Source organism: Equus caballus, chromosome 8, assembly GCF_041296265.1.
Source record: "Equus caballus isolate H_3958 breed thoroughbred chromosome 8, TB-T2T, whole genome shotgun sequence".
Taxonomy (NCBI): Eukaryota; Metazoa; Chordata; class Mammalia; order Perissodactyla; family Equidae; genus Equus; species Equus caballus.
In genome coordinates, this window is record NC_091691.1 from 54,267,676 (window position 1) to 54,280,422 (window position 12,747).

The window sequence follows — 12,747 nt, forward strand, 5'->3', positions numbered from 1 at the left end:
TACTACAGAAAGTAAAGCTTAAATTTTTTTTTGGATGAGGACATAAAGTAGATATGGTGATTCCCACTGAAGTAGGAGACTGGGGAGAAAAGAAGAGAGGACCCATCTATGGGGAGCCTCATCAATCTCTGAAGGTGGTTGAGATTTTAACAGTTTCCACACTAAGTATCTGTTGCACAAATGGTTCCAGGGCTAAAAAACAAAAATGGCTGAAAACTCTTGTTCTATTTTATCAGCAAATTAGTTAAGCTATGGTTTAATATTTTTCATGTAAACTGTAATTTGTAAGGCTTTTCCTTTCCCTTTTGTTTTTTCTACAGATTGGCCCTGAGCTAACATCTGTTGCCAATCTTTTATTTCTTCTTCTTCTTCCCAAAGCACCCCAGTACATAGTTGTGTATCCTAGTTGTAGGTTCTTCTAGTTCTGCTATGTGGGACACCACCTCAGCATGGCTTGATGAGCAGTGCTAGGTCCATGCCCAGGATCGGAACTGGTGAAACCCTGGGCCACTGAAGCGGAGCATGCAAACTTAACCACTTGGCCACATGGCCAGCTCCTCCTTTCCTGTTTTAAAATACGCATTTCTCTCTCTTAAATTTTACAATCCATACTCTTCCCATCTCCTTCCTAAATTTAAGTGTGTATATCCTAGGGGTAAGTGGTGATATAGGGTGAGAGGGAAATGTGTTTATGGGAAAGTTAAGTAAGTGATGAGTAAATTATTTTTCAATATTAAAGAGACCAGAAATATATGACAAGGTCAAATAAAAATTTCACATGACTTTTAAAGATAAAAAAAGACTTCAAATAAACTTCATGGTCACTTCAGGCCAATCCCCCAACAGCAACAAATATCAACTTTTCTAAAGCATCCTGCAAATTACTATTGATTCAAATTACTCTTAGCATTAATATAATAATTTGCCATTATAAACAGATTACTTACAATGCAATTTAGGGCACAGGCAAGAGGGATTTGATAACACTGAATACTCCACCTATTTTCCCATTTTAAAATGAAACTTTTACATTATGTGTAGCACATGTTCTGTTTATTTGATTAGAGAGGAACTTTATGAATAAAAGACAGGCTTTAAAAAAACTCCTATAATAGCTACTTTTTAAAACCGTAAATTGTTATGTTTCTCCACATATCCGACTGCTGACAATTTCCTAAATTGTCCTCTTTTCCTCTGAACAACTGAAGGATGTTTTACATTTATAGGTTTAATAAGCTGCATCTTGTTTATCAGTGTAAGTTTTCTGGTTAGGTCATTATCTAGTTGCATTTCTTTGTAGTTTTGTTTACTGATCTGTCCTGGTTTCATTTTTTGAACAATTTTATGTTAACTTTCACAGAGGTACCATTCTGGGTTTGACTAACTAAGACAGAACATAGAATATATGAACATAGTATAATAAATTTCCGTCAAATGCAAAATAACTACTGTTATGATTACAGTACACACACAAAAGGGCTACCAGGCTTTGAAAAGCAGAGAAATCTCCCTCTGGCCTTAGCGTATGACGGCATCTAAGAACATAGCTCTTTCTGATATTTTAAACAATTATCTTGACTACTTGTATGCTTCTTTGAACATTCCAAAGATTTCACCCATGTTCTCACTGGACTGCTATGATGCATGTGTTAAACAGTTAAAGGATGTCATCTCTTTAGAGATAGGCAGACCTGCGAAGTTTCCTGTTAGGTATTTCATGGCCCACACAGAACTTAGCCTTGGACCCCTAAAGGAGCTAATAGTAACTGCAGAAGGGAATCAGGAAAGACACTGTTAACCACATAATCTGCAATGGTAAACTCCATCAAACGATAACCATCAATAAGCATGTTTAGAGGATACCGCTACCCCAACCAAAGAAAACTCTGGTTTTATCAGTTAGTTGTCTAAAACTTACTGATCTTTTCAAAATAAGTACAAACTGAGACATTTTTGTTAACAAGGGGCTAATACACAAAATCAGAAGTGATATGTACATTTTTTCCAGTAGAACAATAATTGAGACCAATTGTGGCCAGAATCATGGCACAGACAGGGGGTTAGAGCTATACAATCTACAAATATTAAACAAAAACTACCTTGTAGAAATTAACTGTTAATAATTCCTTATCCCATAAGGGCATTTTATGACAACAGGATATATTCTTCACTGATAATTTGATAAAATATTTCACTCTATGAATATCACCAATGCACACATATGCCACTGTGTAACTTGTGCTGAAACCAGAGAACTCTAGTGTCTGTTACATCTCATTAATTTGGGACAATCTCTATGACTAAACCATCAAGGGAATAAAAAGATACTAATGTTATTAGAAAGTATAAAATGGATATGTTCAACAAACCCTGGGTCTTAATAAAAGTCTTTGTTTAAATGTAACTAAATTGTATCAACAGTCAGGCAATATTACCATCCATTCTTAATAAAACCAACAAGAAGATCAAATGACTAGAAACTAAAATAGCATTGGGAGGTAGAATCATAAAAGATGTATGATGAAAAAAGGAACCCAGCATCAATTTCAGTAGATAGTTCTGAATAGCTAACTAAAGGATTTATGTTCCCCTAAAACCACAGTTGCTAAAACCAAGTTTTGTGCTTTGTTCCTGCAATTACAGATGATGTTCTTCTCTTAAATGGACAAAGTACTTACGCTAAATGCTTTCTTGAGGTGACAGAGCAATATAAATACCCAATAGAGGAAAAAAAAACCCAAGAGAAGGAGTACTTTTCCTTACAAACCCAAATGTACTTTATAATAAAATCACAGCAATGATAACTGCTAAAGGCTATCTCCTACCTGTGTTTTTTGATGCCATTGGAGAGAGCATCTCCACCACCACAATCTTTTCCTTCAGACATTCTGTGTTTTCAACTGCTCAAATGCTTTCCTTCTTCAAATGAGTGCGCTGTCACTGCTTCCAACTCAGGGACCGTTCGGATTCGGAATCTGTGGCAGAGCAGGTTCACAGTCAATGAACTGAAGTTTGGTGCCAGGCTTTGGTAACAATGGATATCTCCTTTTATGCATCAGGCTTTGAAACTTAAGCAGCCTACTTTGCCTTTCAACAATCCATCATTTAACTACCTCCTCAGGGATTTCAGAGAATGTGCACCCAATAAAGTTAAAGTGGATTTATGAAACAGATATAGGTTTATATGAACTTACAATTAAACAGATTTTATATATTAAAAGAGATTTCCAAACATTACCTTATCTTTAAGGAATCATAGTCAGTGGTTTCCCCCCAAACTTCTATTTTTATTTTCCCTTCCAAAGCGTCTTAAGTATAACTTACAAAAAGCATTCAAATTTTAAAATTCATATATAAGGAAAAAGCTATAGTGGCTGTACTTGTGGGAAATGTAAATTATATCCGATACTGTAGACAGAAAAGCAACAGCATTAAAATATTTTAAAAACCCTTCTTCTGCTATAATATTATTTAAATCCTCCAGTGCTAAAGCCCAAAGTGTCTATATAAAATCTAATTATCAGGCAGGCATTTTTAGGATGGAAATGCCACATTCCCAACTGGCTATGTGTTCAGAATGGAGCCATCTGCCTGTTTGGGAATAATAAGACAACTTATTTTTATACAATACATCACAGTTTTCAGGCATGTTCACATTCTTCATCTCCTTTCAGCATCTCCAGGGGGCTTTGGTGACAGCAAGGGAGGACTACAGGGTTAACAAGAGTGCTAATGGTTTCATGGTTTGCAAGTTAGGTAAACCAGGATTTGAACCTAGGTTTTCCGACTCCTTGTTTAATGCTCTATTTATTTCAGCTGAAAGCAGCAGTCACTCAGTCTTCATAAAACTTTAAATGGTGCCTAAGTTTTTATTAAAATATAAATTCAAGGTAACTTTCCCTTCTTAAGCAGATAACTATTCACTCAACTGTCCTCAGCTCTGGGAAAGCATTCTTACACATATTCAAGCAAACTTCCTTAAAAAAATTTATCAACCATCTGCTCAGTATGCATTATAGCTAATCTGTTCAGGAAATTAAATTTTTTAGTGCTTTCTTTTCCCCTTACTGCATTCTATAATTCAGCCAATATCATGGAACCTTATTTTCAACATATTAGGTTGATTAGTAACAACTGCTGGAAAAGCACAACTGCAAGTTGGCCAACATACCTTGAACTCTGAACTCTTTAATGTTGTAAGTTACTTGCAGAAAGACTTTCGATCCTAGTAAAGTTATTTTTATTTTCTATTAATAAGTAAATATTTTTGGAACTTGAGAATACAGAGCTTTGTTCTGTCATATGCCTTATAACAAATAAACAGATATTTTACAAATAAATTTAAAGAGCTATCTATTTTTCATTGTCAATTTCAGCAGGTAGTCACAAAATTTTATCAAAAGAAAATGAAAGACAATCTGAATAGCCAATAAGAGGAAAAGAGTCACCTATTAGATGAAATAAGCAGTTGTTAAAATTACACTTACGAAAACAATTTTGATAAAATAGAAAAATGCTTTTAATATAATGCTAAGACAAAAAAATCAGGATACCATTTTACAACTCTAAACTAAAAAGCAAAAAAATAATTTTACTCTGCCTTAAAGAAAGACCAGACTGGTTCAAGAAAGCAGATATCGGTACAAACAAGAGCAGTAAAATGAGAGAAGTTTGTCTAGGGCACAGTGAAGCAAAGTGGGGATCAGGCAATTTTCTGAGGTAGGCAAATGAGTGTCAGGAAAGCGTACATAGGAGAGGCAGGGCTGCAGGAAAATCTTAAAAAAACGAAAACAGTGCTCAGGTGGAGGAGAGAGTTGTTCAGATGGAGCAGCATGAGCAACACCTGAATCAAAGATAATGATAGTGGTCTTGCAGTGGTGGGTGGGGGGTGGTTTTTTCACTTCTACATTTTCAAACTTGTTTCATATGAAAAAAACTAAGAATTTAAAGAGTCAAACAAAAATAACTCTCTATTGGTTAGTATTATTTAAGATGCATTAGTACTTTATAATTTAGATGTTATGAAAATCAAAAAGCACTCAAGCAAAAAACCTCAAGCATTTATTAAACATCACTATGCACAGGATAATGTGTTTGCTATTTAAGAAATACAAATCATAAGACAGGAACTTGTCCACACAAAAAGAAAATTCTTAACAAAAAGAAGATATACAGTAAACACCAAACAAGAGGTAAGGCAGTAAGAGCTTCTATGAAGCAAAGACAGACTTTTCTCAAAACAAGATTTCAACTTAGTGAATACAAGATGAAGACCTACCTCTCTCACCTGTATCACGGGACCATGGTGCTTACCCGTAGCAATACACCATCAGGTGGGAGTACAGACCCTTGTCCTCTGTGGCTACCAGTTCTTGACTCTCTCTCTGGCTCTCTCCTAGTCCATCTCCCCTCTACTCCCTTTCTCCTTGTTCCTCCACCTCTCCCTGTCCCCCAATCATTATTCCTCTCTACCCTGCTCCCAATCTCCTTCCCTCTCCAATAGAATCAGGCTATCTCCACTCTTCCCTTGAAGGGCTCTGACCAAAGTCACCAATTACTTCCACATTGCAAAGTCCAATGGTCATTTTTCAATTGTTAGTGTGACTCATCTGACACTGCTTAATTCATTCCTCTCCTTCATCATGTGCAAGGCAATAGTGGGATTCAAAGAACAGTAAGAACTGATCCCTGCCCATGGTCTAGCAGAGTCAGACTGTTTTGTGAACACATGAGTTCAGTAAATTTTTCTAGGTGCAGTAACAAAGTCTGAACAGAAGCAGTGGACCACAAAGGAGAGATCAGCCAATTTTTCAGAGTGAAGGACAGGGTGTCCAGAAAGGATTGTGGCTCATGATAAGCTGAGTAAGTTGACAAGGAGTAAGAGTGGGGGTGGAGGAGAGAGTTACAATAGAGGAACTGTTCCAAGCAAAGCGAACAATGACCCAACACAAGGAGAAAAGAAATATTCAGTAAGATGGGAGTGGAAGAAACAAGAAAGAAGTGGTGGTAGGAGTAGTTGGATGGAAATGAGGCTATGAATCAGTCATTAAGCTGACTATATAGGATAAATAAAAATCAAAGGCAGGCAGTGCAACAAAGAGAATACAACATGAAGCTAAGAACGAGGTATTCCCCCAATACATGCCATGAGGTTCTGTATACTTGCTGGAAGTAAATCACAAAATTATCTCTGAGCGTTCTAGCTTCAAAGACAAAGAAGCAAACATGATCAATTACATGATTTACAGTGCCTGTGAGAGAAAAACTAACAAGTTACTTAAGAACATAAGCTCAGTTACTTCTAATGCTACAGAGATGTCTAATATATATAGTAGTCTGATATAGTTTGGACTTATTCTATTGGCAATAGGGAGCCATCTTAACAGACTATGACTTCATAGCAATAGTCACACTAATCTGTCTATCTCCAGTATAACATCGTTTCAAACGGAGACTCATAGTTCTTGATATATTTAAATTCAAACACGTTTAGCTAAATGTCAAAGAGGCCACAGCCACCACGGAGAATCAAGGTAAAGCCTGCCCACAGAAGCAATTTTCAAGTCTCCCTGTATTAACAAATCAGTGATAGATCTCAGTGCCTCTGAGGCGATAATTCAATCTTAAAATTTCAGGTTTTTCAATTTTGCCCATACATAAAAATATCAAATGGGCCAGATTTTATCTACCATCCAACGTTACTGGGCAATATATTAATGACTTAGCGGAAAGCATAAAGTATTGGAAAGAGTGTGCTTGATGCCTCATGGTGGTTACAGTGCTCTTTTACAGTGGTATATGGCTGCAGTTCTCATGCTTTAGAAACAAACAAACATGGGGGCGGATGGGGAGTTACTGTTTAATGGGTACGGAGTTCCAGTTTAGGATGAAGAAAATGTTCTGGAGATGAGTAGTGGTGATGCAACAACGTAAATGTATTTAATGCCACTGAACTGTATATTTAAAAATGGTTAAATGGTAAACAAAACAAAACCTAAACAAACAGGCAAACAGAAACTTGTCAAGCCAAAGTCAAAGATCTAGCAGGCTGGATGCATGAACTATATTCTGGTCCTGTTCTCTCTCACCTCAACGCCAACAATGAAAGAAAACCACACAGAAGAAAAAGTGGTTGATTTTGCTACAGACCCAATGTTTTTAAATGCAGCAAAAGAAACTTAACAATAAACATAGCTAGATTTCAGAAAGAGTTAGCCTTTCATTATTCTTTTTATTTCCCACTGCATTTTACCCTTATAAACATATATGTTTCTATAATACGTAAAATCACCCAAAATTTTCAGGATACTTCAGTGACCACTGAAAAAGAGGGTAATGGATTTATGAAATAGCCTTACATTACTTATTGAACTTTTGGTGAGTCATTAGGAAAATTTGTATAGCCCTGAGTAATGATGGGAAATGCAACACTTAGTATGTATTTATTTGTGGCTTTGTTTCTTCTCATCTAGTTCCAAAAGGATTCAGGTGGCTTAACTGATAATTATATTTTATAGAAAATCTGTTAGAACAATACTTGGAAAGAAACTATATTTTAGAAGATAAATTCTCCAGCCTACAGACAAGCATTTAAGGTAGATAGAATATCTGCCTGACTAATTTCTCAATTAAATGAGTAGTATTAACAGAAAGTTTGTTTTAATGTGATAAATCCCCAATGGCCTAGATCTTTAAAGCTCTATCCACATTAGGACTTAGAATTATTTTGAACACATTTCAGATTGAACACAATCTTCTCTCATCCAAATAGCATGGAAGCCAATGGCTGTGACTGGGTTAACACAACTTTAAAACTTTACTTGTAAAGTTGTATATATTAAATATATACAGCTCTTTATATGTCAACCATAGCTCAATAAAGTGGTTTTAAAAACTTTAGATTAAGAGGAGCATTACTTCTATCCTACTTTTTTGAGTTTTTCCTCCTTATTAAAAGGCTGGAAAACGAGGTCATGAAGTTAACAATATAAATATGCCAACAATTCTTATGTTATCCTGATAAACTTTTATTCAATACAACCTTTGAAAAACAGCTTGAGAACAAATAGTACAAAGGAGCAAGATGTGGAAGAACTGTGGATAATGTCCAAATAACCCTTCCCCCTGTTACTTCAAGTAACAGGAAATAGTCAGGAGCCACACATACTCAATTTAATATCCCTTTATTGTTTATGGTTTCCCACATACTAGGCATGTTCCAAAAATGTCCAAAGTAACCCGACGTAACCCAAGCTTAAAATATCAGTGCCAAATTTTTTTGTGCGTGTGAGGAGGATTGGCCCTGAGCTAACATCTGTTGCCAATCTTCCTCTTTTTGCTGGAGGAAGACTGTCACTGAGCCAACATCTATGCCAATCTTCCCCTACTTTATGTGGGATGCCGCCACAGCGTGGCTTGACGAGCCGTGTTACACTCATGCCCAGGATCTGAACCTACAAACCCCAGGCTGTGGAAGCAGAGTGAGAGAACTTAACTACTACGCCACCAGGCCAGTCCCAGTGTCAAAATTTTATTTAACTTTAAGGTAAAATTGAGTGAACTCAAAAATAACACAGCAAAAATGAAGAACACAAAGAAAATAAGTGAAACGTACCACATTTAGAATAAATTGCAAACTGAAAATCAGGATGAGTCCAGAAGAAGCTGCCAAGAGACTGCTACAGTTATCTACTAAGGAAATGACAAAGCTTAAAACAGAATTTTGGCAGTAAGCAACAAGAGTCAGAGACATTCTAGACATATCCTCTCTGAATGATGTCTAAGGTCAAAATCAGCCAAAACGTATATAGTGCTGCAGATGACAGAGTTTCTTAAGAGTACTGGCTTGTCCCCAAGCAACTAAATCTACTAGTTTTCCACAACTTGCAAAATCTGCACATGTAATTGAAGATGAATAATTATACAAACTTTTGTGTGGTCTCCTGGAAATCTTATGTTTATCTATTTTGGACTACTACATCCAGAGCTTTCTAATTTGTCTTATTGATATCTTTAAAATTATTTTCAAGAAGGTCATTTTGCATTTACTCTACAAAGAAAATAATTCTAGAACTAAAGATCAGTTACAAAATAATCTATAGTTATAAAACAAAGTATTTTCACATGACTTCAATTTAATAAATCAATGTTTATCAAATACCTACCGCTCACCAGGTAAATGGCTAGTTGCTGAAATAGTTTAGAAAGATTAAGGAGATGTGGTTGGTGCCCTCCAAGTATTCAAGGTCCAATCTAGTAGAAGGCACACAAGTAAACATACGCTTATACAAACGGTTTGTGGGAATAGTGGAAGAAGTCACTCTTACGGGAACCAGAGTAAGTTTCCAAGCAGAGATGACATTTGAGCTTCGATGATGAATAAGAGTTTAAAGCAGGAAAAGAGAATACTGGGTGTTAAGGGAAGAGCAAACAGCCCCAAGGCCTGAAAGAACAAGGTGTGTCCAAGAATATCTGGCATAGTTAGGGAGGAGAGTAGTTAGAGGGAAAAGATGTGGTCATCAGATAGAAAGCTTTAAAGTAGGTCAGATCACAGAGCATGGACTTAACCTTTAGTAAGGGGGAGTTACTGGATGTTTTTCCAGAGAGTGATAGATCGGTTTTAAACTTTACAGATAACTCTGATGTATCCGTGTTTCATGGCCACTGTAACAATTACCACAAACTTGGTGGCTTAAAACAACAAAAATTTAGTCTCATAATTCTGGAGGGCAGAAGTCCAAAATGAGTTTCACTGGACCAAAATCAAAGTGTTGGCAGGACCACTGTCCTGCTGGGGGCTCTAGGAGAGAATACATTCCTTATTTCTTTCAGCTCTGGTGGCTGCCCGCATTCCTGGGCTTGTGGCCACATTACTGTAGTCGCTGCCTCCCACTGCCTTTTCCACTGTGTGTTTGTCTAATCTCCCTCTGCCTTTCTCTTATAATGATACTTGTGACAGCATTTAGGTCCCACTCAGATAATCCATGATAAGCTCCTTATCTCAAGATCCTTAACTTAATCACATATGCAAAGATCTTTTTTCTAAAAACAGGTTATAGGTTACCGGGATTAGAAGGTGGACATATCTTTGGGTGGCCATTTTTCAGCCTATTACACCTGACAATATGTAATGTGGAAGACTCGTCGGCAGGGTCAAAGCCTAGAAGCAGGGAAACCTGTTAGCAGGTACTGTCATAGTCTATGTCAGAAGGAGGGGGAATTTGAAGTAAGGCATTGGCAGTGAATACTGGGGAGGTGGGAGGAAAAGACTAGATATGTGGGGGTGTAAGTAAAGGAGACAAAAGATGACTTCCATACTTGTAGTTTTCACAGTGGGTAGATGATGATGTCATTAACCAAGATAGGAAATATAGAAAGGGATAGAATAAGCTGACAAGTCCAATTTCCATAGTATAGAGTTTGAGATGCTTTGGGCCAAACTGAGAATTTTCAGTAAAGAGATGAGAAGCCTAAGGATATCATTATCCTCCACAACCAACTGGTTCTCAAGTTCAGTCAATTTAGCCTTAAAGATGTATCTCAAAATTTTATTCACTCAAATATTTGAACTCCTAATACGTGCCAGAATTTATGCTAGTTGCTACGGATGCAGAGTTTCTCATGGAATTTACTGTCTGGTTGAGTGCAGGGTTGACAAAAACCAAATAATCACACAAATGAGTACAAAATTTCAACTAAGGGAAATGCTGTGGTACTATGGTGCACTGAGAGCTTATAAACAGGGATCTGAATAAGTCAGCTAGACTTCCTTGAAGAAGTCTCTGACCCTGAGCAAAAGTCAGAAGGATACCGTTCGAACAACTACAGCAATAAAAAGGGAGAGAATTGAAACCTTCTATTCTTATGTAAATTGCTTTTATTTAAACTCTTGTCATCTCTCATCTAGGTTACTAGGACCTCAAATCAATCTCTACTCCTAAAACAAAAATATTTTACTAGCATGTGAACTCCTGAGTAGGGACCATGTCTTATTTTCTTTGAATTCCCAATTCTTAATATAATGCAAGCATATTATAAGAATTCCACAATGTTTACTAAAAAAGTGAATCTTTATAAAACATTAATCTGACATCACCCTATATACTTAATTATCCCTATTGGCAACCACCACCTATACGCTAAAATTCAAATTCTTCAGCAGAATCTTATCACAAGACTCATTACAAGCTGATCCTAAACTGTTTTCTTGGCTTCATCTTGTCACTACCTCTCAGCATCCAAAACACTCACTCCTGCTTTGGCCACAGCACATTTCATGATGCTTTTAAAAACTATTTTTCTCTACCTTTGCATGTGCTGTCTTCCTCCACAAAGAAGATTCTCCCCCATCTCATCTGTCTGAAGAACTCTTTACTGACTCTTCAAAACATCCCTCAAAGGTCATTTATTTTGTTATCTTTCTCCAACTTCCCCAAGCAGTTAGCTGCCACTCCTCTGAATTTCTGTAACACTCCTTATGTACCATTCGGTGGTACTTACTCATGAACTTGTTCAACAAATATTTACTGAGCACCTCCTTCTTTGTCCAGCACTATTCTAGCGCCTAGAAATACATCAGTGAATTAAACAAGATCCTTCTCCCTCACTGAGGAGCTTACATTCTAACTGTGGGAGATCAACAAACAAATAAATATTATGTGAAAGGTACTATTTAAAAAAGGCAGAAAAAGGGAAAGAAAACGATACAGTGAAGGTGTCCCTGCGCAGAAAAATGAAGGAAGTGAGGGAGTGAGGACTGTAGATATTTGGGATAAGAGAGTTCCAGGCAGAGGAAATAATGAAAAGCAAAGGCCTGAGGGAGAACATGTTTGGCAAGTTCAAGAACTAGGGTTGAAGTCAGAGCGACAGAAGAAAGTGAGTGAGGACAACAGAGGCCGATTTTGGAAAGGTGGCAGAGGGTCAGATCATCTAGGACTTTGGCTTTTATTCTAGCCAAGAAAGCAAGGCCATTGGAGGGCTCTTTGTAGAAAATTGATGTGAACTGATTCATGTTTCAAAATGATTGCTCTGAATGCTATGTTTAAAATACCGTTGGAAATAAGGGTGCAAGCAGAGAGACCAGAAAGAAAACTACTGTAATAACCCAGGCAAGGGATCATAAGGGCTTGGGTCTGGGTCATAAGAGAAGAACTACGGGAAGTGGTCAAATTCTACTATATTTTGAAGGTATATCTGACAGAACCTGTTGATGGGCTAAATATGGCTGTAAGACAAAACACACACACACACACACACACACAAAAAAAAAAAAACCACAACAGTATGTGATGGATGATTCAAAGGTACTCAGCCTTGGCCAAAACAACTGGAAAGATGGATCTTCCATCTACCAAAATGTGGAAGACTGTGGAAGGGGCAGGCTTGTGAGTAGAAATCAAGAGTTCTCTTCTGGATATTTTAAGATATTTAGGAGATCTCATCAGACATTTAAGTGAATATGCCAAGTAAATAGTTAGACATGAGACTGAAATTCAGGGAAGACAGGCTAGAGACACAAAATTATGCATTTATCAGAACACAGACAATATTTAAAGGGATGGGACTAAATAAGGTCACTTAAGACAATGCTGCTCAAGCTTTAATGTCCATACGAATAACCTATGAATTTGAAATAAATGCAGATTCTTATTCACTAGGTAGGAGTTGGGGTCTTAGGTTCTACAGTTCCAACAAGCTTCCAGGTGATGCTGATGCTACTGATCCTTAGACCATACTCTGAGTACAAAG

The 12,747-nt window shown here is 37.0% G+C and overlaps 1 protein-coding gene across 8 annotated transcripts in view; it reads right to left on the reverse strand.

Moving 5' to 3' along the window:
* The window catches only part of OSBPL1A (oxysterol binding protein like 1A), a 106,700-nt gene that overhangs the window by 58,912 nt on the left and 35,041 nt on the right, over positions 1-12,747 (reverse strand). For all 8 annotated transcript variants that reach the window (XM_070220853.1, XM_023647580.2, XM_070220849.1 and 5 more), the window contains one exon: positions 2,826-2,975. Coding sequence is in view for 6 of the 8 variants with exons in the window: in XM_023647580.2 (XP_023503348.1) it covers positions 2,826-2,887 (62 nt within the window). In the remaining 2 variants the exon portion in view is untranslated. The remainder of the gene's footprint in view (positions 1-2,825; positions 2,976-12,747) is intronic.